Raw genomic sequence first — 10,040 nt, forward strand, 5'->3', positions numbered from 1 at the left:
TGTTCAAGAGTAATGGGGAAACTATTTTGCAAAATATCTTTGTTCTTTTTTAAAAATATTAATTCCACTAGAGAATTACAATATTATTTATTTATTTATTTATTTTTGTTTTGTCATTATACCAAAACAATGTATACATTGCTGGCCAATATTTATTTATTATTTATATTATTTATCTATTTATTTATCTATATATTTATGCTATATATTTATACTATCCCAATCATCCTTGCTTTGTTATAAAATTCAGGAAGTCTGTCTATTAAAATGCTAGCTTCAAATAAAATTGGTAATTTGAATTATTTCATCTATTTGGATTATTTTCATCTATTTTAGTCTGGGCATATAGCTTTCCTCCTCCCTCCCTCCCTCCCAGCCTCCCTTTCTTCCTTTCTTCGTTCCCTCCTTCCCTCCTTCGTTCCTTTCATGTGGTGGGATGTTATGCACCTTTATTTGGGAAAAACTAAATTAGAAATTGCTAGGTTTCTTTCCAAGAATGTATAGAATTATGGTATTACAATTGTACTATTAAAATAATTATAAATAATAATATAAATATTATGGAGGATAATATCATAAAAATTTATGAAACCCAACATTTCATCATTCTTCCACTTAATCCGAAAGATCAGAAATCTTCCTTGAATGAAGTTGTAAAATGCGTTAATTCATGAAGTCCTATCCTTAATATCTGGCCACTTTTGTTCAACACAAACACTGGCGTGTTATCATAGAGTTGATTTAAACTATAATCCGCATTGAAATCATAACAGGTTTTTACTAGTGTTATTTATTTATTTATATCCCATCTTTATTATTTTTACAAACAACTCAAAGGGGAGAACGTATCCAACACACCTCACTTTTCCTATTTCCCCACAAGAAGAACTGGGAGGTGCATTGGGCTGACAGAAATTGACTTGTCCAAGGTCGTCCAGCTGTCTTTCACAACTAAGGCAGGACGTGAACTCACGACCTCTCACTTTCTAGCCTGGTGCCTTAACCACTGGACCAAACTGGCTCTTCATTGTTTGAAGACAGTTCGAGATATTATTTTCACCGATGATAAAAATTAATATTTCTTCTCTCCACAATACAATTGCCTGCTTTTTATTGTTCCTTCTTTCAACCAAACTAAATATAAAAATGTTAATGCAAATCAGTTTTGGACAGTTCTTGGGCTTGTAGGGCACAGATAGGATTTTGACTCAGTGAGGTTAAAGTGAGATAAACCCACAATTCATTGAAGTGTTTTTTCATTGTTCCCACTTCAACAGAAGATAATATCAAACAATAACATTTATCACCAAGCGAGGGCTAAAATTTTTAGATACTTCTATAGTGTACTGTACTTCTGATTGTCACCTTGCGTGTCGAGTTCAAAAGAAGTTTTGTTTTTTCAGCTTTATTTCTACATTGTAAACAATGTAGTAGCACTAGTTTTTTTCTTCATAAAATCACTTTTCCCTTCTTCCTTTAAAGATTTGGATCTATTATTTGTTATAAACGGAACAGAGAAAAAGAGAGACAAAGTTTACCTACAAGGAGTTTCAGTTCAGTGGACAGCAGAAAACAGCAGCAAAATATCACTTTTCGTCCTGTGTTGCAAACCGATGATTTGGGGCAATTGGTTGGAGAGAATTCCACAATCAGATAATCAGACAAATGAAAGCAACACGATGATGTTCATCTGGATAGGCAAAGAGTATAGCCTGCATTTCTGTCCTGAAATTTTGGCATAGAATAAGGTTCTGCATAGGACCAGGTCAGTTAAACCAGGAATGTCAAACTCAAGGCCCGTGGGCCAGATCCCGACCACGAGATGCCTAGATCTTGCCTGTGGACCCACCCTGCAAACAGTGAAGGACCGGTCCACGGTGCCTATGCCAGTGAAAATGGAGCCCGGGCAGGCCGCGTGAGACTTCCTCAAGCTCCATTTTTGCTGTCAAAGGGCGGCAGGAGGCCATTGCAGCCAAGAACTGTGCCTGGCCGGGCCACGCACTGTCCCTCCAAGCTCCCTTTTCACTGGCAGATTAACAGATTAACAGATAATCAGAGTTGGAAGGGACATTACAGGTCAACCAGTCCAACCCTCCACCCAAACGGGAGACCCTACCCCATTTCTGACAAATGGCAGTCCAATCTCTTCTTGAAAGTCTCAAGTGATGGTGCTCCCACAACTTCCAAGTGCAAGCTGTTCCAATGGTCGATTATTCTCACTGTCAGAAAGTTTATCCTTATTTCCAGGTTAAATCTCTTCTAGTTCAGTTTCCATCCATTATTCCTTGTCTGGCCTACTGGAGCTTTAGAAGATAGCTTGACCCCTTCCTGTCTGTGGCAGCCCCTCAAATATTGGAAGACCACTATCATGTCTCCCCTGGTCCTTCTCTTTACTAGGCTAGCCAAACCCAGTTCCTGCAACCGTTTGTTCTATGTTTTAGTCTGCAGTCCCCTAATCATCCTGGTTGCTCTTCTCTGTACTTTTTCTAGAGTCTCAACATCTTTTTTATAATGTGGGGAACAAAATTGGATGCAGTACTCTAGGTGTGGTTTTACTAAAGCTTTATAGAGTGGTATTAGTACTTCCCTTGATCTTGACTGTATCCCTCTGTTAATACAGTCTACACTTGCATTAGCTTTTTGGGATGCTGCTGCACACTGCTGGCTCATATTTAGCTGGTTGTCCACTAAGACTCCAAGATCCCTCTCACAGTTACTGCTATTGAGCCTGGTTTCACCCAGTCTATATGTATACTTTTGGTTTTTCTTGCCTAAGTGTAGGACTTTACTTTTCTCTACATTGAATTTCATTTTGTTAGATATGGCCCAGTGTTCTAGTCTGTCAAGATCCACCTGGATCTTGAGCCTATCTTCTTGGGTGTTAGCTATTCTTGCCAGCTTAGTATCATCTGCAAATTTGGTAAGTTCCCCTTCTATTCCCTCATCTAAGTCGTTCATGAAGATATTGAAGAGTACTGGGCCTAAGACGGAACCTTGTGGCACCCCACTGCTTACTTCCCTCCATGCAGACTTAGACCCATTAAGGACTACTCGTTGTGTACTGTTTGCCAGCCAGTTGCGAGTCCATCTAGTGGTGGTGCTATCTATTCTGCTTTTTACTCGCTTACTAAGAAGTAGGTTGAGGTCTAATAAGAAGTAGGTTGTGGTCTACAGAGGGCTGAAAACGGAGCCCAGGCAGAGGGCTGCAGGAGGCCAATGCACCCAATGTCAGAACCTCACTGAGTGACATTGAACTGGCCATGCCCCCCTCGCCATGCCCCGCTGAGGTCAAACACGACCCTGATGTGGTCCTCAAGGAAATTGAGTTTGGCACCCCCAAGTTACACTAATGCTTAAAGTATTGTATCGATGTAGAAAGAAAACATCATCATTCAGATACCCCTGAGCAGCCTTCCATCTGAATTCAGACTGAAAACAACCAAGCTCTTTACAAGAAATAGCCACATACCTGTGGTCCTCAACTTACAACCTTTCATGTAGTGGACATTCCATGTTACCCTGGCACTGAAAAAAAGCAAGCATTATTCATCCTGACAACCATTGCAGCATCACCATGGTTACAGGATCAAAACTCAGACGCTTCGAGAACCGGTTCCTATTTATGACGGTGGCAGTGTCCTAGGGTCAGGAGATCACCTTTTATGACCTTCTCACAAGCAAAGCCAAGGGGGGAATCCAGATTCATTTAACAACGGTGTTACTAATTTTACAACCGCACTGATTCACTGAACAATGGTGTTCAGAAAGGTCATAAATTCACTTCACAATTTCTCATCTAACAACATACATAATGGGCACAATTGTGGTCGAAAGGCAAGGACTACCTGTAGCTGTGTGTGGTCTATTTAGAAGGAGTTCTCACTTAACAATGGCCGCTAAGCAACACAGGCATAAAATGCAACGTCATGTGCCTGGAACGAAGATCACAGGATTGTGGGACACTGCAATCATCATCGTTGTGAGCCAGTTGGTCAAGCACCCAATCACAAGCTGGTGCTAGTGGCACCATTCAATGGCTGCCAGGAAGGATCATAATTCCCCCCATTCAGTGGCATCCTAACTTTGAACAGCTTCCTCTGAATCTGGAGGACATGGATTGTCATCTCCGGATGTTGTTCCACTCCCATTAACCGAGTTGGTTTCCTGCTTGGGCAGCCGATGGCCTACGAGACCAGCAAGGTCCCTTCCAATTCTGTTTTTATCTAGTCTCTTATGCAGTTTATTTTGAAACCATCGTCACCACCCCACAAAATCGGTACACCAAAGAAAAATATTCCTGAGGGAATAAGGAGGAATCCCATAAGAAATCACCCTGGTCTCTTTATTTTCCTTTAAACCGCTTAGGCCATCTGCCAGCACTGTTTATTAAGATGGGGAAAGCTTGTCTCCATTCATAAAATATAATCGGTTTCCTTATCCGATTAAGATGGCGGTATCCTAATATATCTGATCACTTCCGAAAGCCAGGAAGATAATAAACTCAGGGCGCTGCAGATTGCTCAAGGTGCTAAAATCACTGGCAGACTGAGATAGACTACAGAAAGCAAACCTTTCACCACTAATTGACAATCGCGGAGGTATGTTGTCTCTCGCGACCTTAGATAAACAGAAGAAAGGAATAATTCAAAGCTCTAGTAGATGGCGGTAGAAAGAGCACAGACAGGCAGCAAACTATCGCTGCAGCCAATCCACATTCAAAAGGCATGGGAATTCTACACCCATGCCCCTAAAAGAGAAAAACCAGAGGCTTAACCAGGAAGATCTTTTCGGATAAAGGAGATAACAAGCAAAATATTTCCTCTCAATTCCTCTGGTCATAAATTAAACATCACACTCACATTTGCTTCACAGAGACCTCCCATTCTTATAAAACTCTCGCGAGTCAGTTGCCAGATGCCCCCCAAACCACTCTATATTTCGCTTTTGGAAATAACAAGGGAGACCTCAGTTCCAGCAGCTCTCCTTGTGTTCTGAATGCTTGGTCTCTTTTTCTGACTCAGAAGAAAAAGGACAGAAAGACGTGCTCCCAACAGTCTCATCACGACTTATGGCCATAGGCTGCATTACGGTCATAAGTTGAGGACTTTCTGTATTGTTATTCATAACTGTTTATACTCTTTTTGGAATACTATCTATATATGATCTGCTTCATACAATCACATGAGGGAAAATTGCTACAAGATTTATCTCTGGGGGAATTCTAGGCTATCAGAAATTATTTAACAAAACACAAGTAAATACGGAAGCCATAATATCTATTACAACACACACAAAAACCCTACTTTATATTCATCTTTAAAATAATTAGGAACGTTGAAAGTAAGTTGCATCAGATTCTTCATTTTCAGTTAACAATTTTGATTTAATTTAATTTGGTGGGGGGGAATGTACACATTCAACATTCCGCTTTCCAAATATGATCCCCTTTCAGATGGTTTGGGGGTATACACAAGCAAGATGAAAAGTGAAAATCAGAACACAAAGAATCAGTAGGGAAACAGAAAAAAGAAATTACAATATGGTATAAATGCAAAGATGCAGCAGACTCAGGAGCATCTTTCAGAAGAACCAATCTTCCAGATTCCACTATTTAAAAAAAGAGGCCATATTCCTTCATCTCCATTATGAAGACACTATGTTGGTTTCTACAAATCTGCCTAGTGATGTTCTTCACCAACGTCTCATCTCAGCACTGCGATCAACTTCACAGCAGACTACAAGAAGACAACAAAGGAAACTTGGAACTCTTGGGAAGTCATATGAGAGCCACCATTCCCTTAGAATGTATTGGAGATATTGTGGACTTCTCAGCTCTCCTTGAAGAAAATGTAATGAGCATGAATGAAGCATCCCATGAAGAGGATGCCAAAATAGCAATACGAGAAATACTCCAACAGACAGACCTCGTCTTCAAGCAAGTTCATGCCGAGTTGTTTTGGGATGAGACTTTTCTAAGAAAATTCCATACTGGATTGGATCAGCAGATTAAGAGACTGGAAACGTGCCAAAATGCAGAGTTAGGAGCTCGCACCCTATCCAGTCCAAGAGCTCAGAAACTGCAGCTCACCAGATTAAGAGTGAAGAGGTATTTCCAAGGGCTGAATGATTTCCTGAAAGATAAGCAATACAGCTCCTGCGCCTGGGAGATTGTCCAGATCCAACTCAGAGAATATTTGATATGATTCTTTTGAGAAACATTATATGAATTACATGACTATTGTGTTTGATATCATCGACAGAATATCTTTGTTAAAAATCTCCATTGAGGCGTTTCTGTATTCTTACATGTGGATAATTGCTACACTCTTTGTCCACACTCTTAACTATAGTAGTAGTTCCCACTGAATTTGTTATGCTAGGAATTTTCTCTTTCATTTCTCTATTGTCCTTCAAGTTACCTTTAGATCCCTAATACAAGCAATTATGAAGACACAACATCTTTTTGACAAGGAATGGCCCAACTCAACTGTGAACCTTGTGAAACTGGGATTACCAAGTGGTGTCCATGAAAAAAGTTAATCTCATTCTATAAAAATGTCTCCCTTTACAATGCCCCACTATTTGGAATTATAATACAGGATATTTTTTTCTGTATTGTATGGTTTCTTTTAAAAGGCCTCTGACTGGCTATTTTGCATCTGAAGAAGAAACTAGCATGAAGACGTGGTGATTATAGGTTTCATATATAGCTTGACCTAAATCTCTAGCATCTAGACTGCTTGTGTTAATTAAATTACTACAATCTTTGACCTTTGAATTTTACAAGGGGGCAAAATTGAATGGCAACTCAATCCACTATAAGAACAATTGGGCTACACAAATAATTGCACAATACAATTTCTTCATGAGTGAAATGCCCCCCTGGATCTTCTTCTCAAATGGCAAAGTAGAAGCAATCATGTCAAGGCCTGCCACGATCATTTGAGCACCATGGAACGATTTGTATAGCTCTAATAAGTAGAGACATACACTTTTTATGAATCCAACGTTTTAGGAATTAGATTAGATTTGGTAGAAAAGTATAGTTCACTTTCATATGAAGCAAGGATGCAATTCATTAATTCATTAATTCATTTGAATTAAAATCCTTAATCGTTGAAACAATTGTTAACATGAATAGGGATTTCTAACTGTTTTTCCTTTTCCTTCTAGCTTGACTTGCTCTCTATGATGCGATCCGAAAAGCAGCAACCTTCAGCTTTCACTCCATGCCTTTCACATATTCCTAGAAAGCCTCTGATGTTTCCTGTTTCCAATTTCTCTTTGACTGCATTGCTTCACAAAGCAACAGTGCCTTATTAAACAATGGAGCCTTATTTTTAAAAAAAGCAAGGACCAAAATCCACAGAAAAAGTCCTCCCAAAACAAATTCAAAGGTTTCCTGCCAAATTTGTTGAGTTTCCTTGAATTGCTTCCACAGATTCCAACGGGAACTTGATCAAAGGATTCTGCGTGAAAAGATAAAATTGTGTTCTTTTATTCATTCCCTTAAAATTGATGCATGTTTCTATGGTATTATATACAGGGTAAAAATTCATAATTCTAACATCAAATGCAGCCAGTAGAATTTAAATTATGTCTAGCTGGACTTAATGATACAAGGAGGTTTCAATTAGCTAAGAAAGACAATTGACACGTGATGAGAGATGTACTGGATAATTCATCTCCACTGAAACTCATGGAAATCACACCAACCAGAGGGAAGAAGTTTCCACAATATTTTGCACTTGAAACACAGCGAAAGAGGCCGCAATGCACCTGCAAAGCGGATTCAATTGCTACCGAAAGTTGTGTGTGATTCATTTGACTCTACTAGACCACTTGAACCACAGAGCCTATAAAGAGAAGCAACTTTGGGAGAGATAACAGGCCACTATTGCTCACTTTGCTTTCTTTGGAGACAAATTATACAGAAAGATGTTTATTCTCGGGGTAAAATTAGGTGAAAAATGCTCCAGTAGAATAGATGAGATCCACTATAACTACTGAGTGCAGATGTCCAAGCTTCATAGAAGTAGTACTGGTTAAACTATTTTACAAAATATCTTTATTCTTTTTAAAAAAATATTAATCCTACTAGAGAATTACAGTATTATTTATTTATTTATGTTTTGTCATTATAACAAAACAATGTATACATTGCTGGCCAATATTTATTTATTATTCATTCATTTATACTATTTATCTATTTATCTATTTATTTATCTATTTATTTATGCTCTATATTTATACTATCCCAATCGTCCTTGCTATGTTATAAAATTCAGGAAGTCTGTCTATTAAAATGCTAACTTCAAATAAAATTGGTCATTTGAATTAATTCATCTATTTGGATTATTTTCATCTATTTCACTGTGGACATATTCCTTCCTTCCTTCCTTCCTTCCTTCCTTCCTTCCTTCCCTCCTTCCTTCCTTCCTTCCTTCCATGTGGTGGGATATTATGCAACATTACTTGGAAAAAAAACTAAATATGAAATAACAAATCATTCTTTCTTTCCAAGAATGTATAGAATTATGGTATTACAATTGTACTTTTAAAAATAATTATAAATAATAATATAAATATTACAGAGGATAGTATCATACAAATTCATGAAACGCAACATTTTAGTCATTCTTCCACTTAATCCAAAGGATCAGAAATCTTCCTTGAATGAAGTTATAAAATGCATTAATTCATGAAGCTCTGTCCTTAATATCTGACCACTTTTGATCGACAGAAACACTGGCATGTTATCATAGAGTTGATTTAAACTATAATCCGCACTGAAATCATAACAGGTTTTTACTACTGTCATTTATTTATTTATATCCTACCTTTATTGTTTTTACAAATATCTCAAAGCGTACATATCCAATATACTCAAAGCGTACATATCCAATACACCTCACTCTTCCTTTTATTCCACAACAAGAATCTGTGAGGTGGATTGGGCTGAGAGAAACTGACTGGGCCAAGGTCATCTAGCTGTCTTTCACAGCTCAGGTAGGACCTGAACTTGTGACCTCTTGCTTTCTAGCCTGATGCCTTAACCACTGGACCAAACTGGCTCTTCACTGTGAAGAAAGTTTGAGATATTATTTTCACAGATGATAAAAATTAATATTTCTTCTCTCCACAATACAATTGCCTGCTTTTTATTGTTCCTTCTTTCAACCAAACTAAATATAAAAATGTTAATGCAAATCAGTTTTGGACAGTTCTTGGGCTTGTAGGGCACAGATAGGATTTTGACTCAGTGAGGTTAAAGTGAGATAAACCCACAATTCATTGAAGTGTTTTTTCATTGTTCCCACTTCAACAGAAGATAATATCAAACAAAATAATGTTTGTCACCAAGCGAGGGCTAAAATTTTTAGATATTTCTATAGTGTACTGTACTTCTGATTGTCACCTTGCGTGTCAAGTTCAACAGAAGTTTTGTGTTTTCAGTTTTAGTTCCACATTGTAAACAATGACTTGCACTAGCTTCTTCTTCATAAAATCATTTTTTCCGTTTGTCATTAAAGATTTTGATGTATTTGTTAAAAACAGAACAGAGAAAAGAGACACAGAGTTTACTTGCAAGTAGTTTCAATTCAGTGGAGAGCAGAAAACAGCCATCAAGGTATCATTTTCCGTCCTGTGTTGCAAATCTATGATTTTGGGCAATTCTGTGGAGACAATTCCAGAAACAGATAATAGACAAATGAAATCAATATGATGATGTTCAACTGAATAGGCACAGAGTAGGAGTGGGATTCAGGTTTTTTTAACAACCAGTTCTGTGGGCGTGGCTTAGTTGGTGGGTGTGGCTTGGTGGTTATGTGACTGGGTGGGCATGGCCAACTCAACATCACTCATGTCAAGGGGCGCTTCTCCTCGCCTGGACTCTCATGACAGTGGGGATGCTGCAACAGTCGTAAGTGTGAAAAATCATCATAAGTCACTATTTTCAGTGCATTGTAACTTTGAATGGTCACTAAATGAACTGTTGTAAGTCAAGGATTACCTGTACAAAAGTACAAAAAACTTAT

The 10,040-nt window shown here is 38.2% G+C and overlaps 1 protein-coding gene across 1 annotated transcript; it reads left to right on the top strand.

Annotated features, from left to right (window-relative positions):
- The first annotated feature begins 5,645 nt into the window (after window positions 1-5,645).
- LOC148127269 (interferon tau-5-like) lies at window positions 5,646-6,203 on the top strand. The gene has a single exon (XM_087923211.1). The coding sequence runs from the start codon at window positions 5,646-5,648 to the stop codon at window positions 6,201-6,203; it is 558 nt and encodes a 185-aa protein (XP_087779337.1).
- Window positions 6,204-10,040: the final 3,837 nt, after the last annotated feature.

The sequence above is a fragment of the Pseudonaja textilis genome, chromosome 2, assembly GCF_049901715.1.
Source record: "Pseudonaja textilis isolate UNSWEBS1 chromosome 2, rPseTex1.2, whole genome shotgun sequence".
Taxonomy (NCBI): Eukaryota; Metazoa; Chordata; class Lepidosauria; order Squamata; family Elapidae; genus Pseudonaja; species Pseudonaja textilis.

Coding starts and splice junctions, on each gene's coding strand:
- LOC148127269 (XM_087923211.1), top strand. CDS start 5,646: ATGAAGACACTATGTTGGTTTCTACAAATCTGCCTAGTGATGTTCTTC.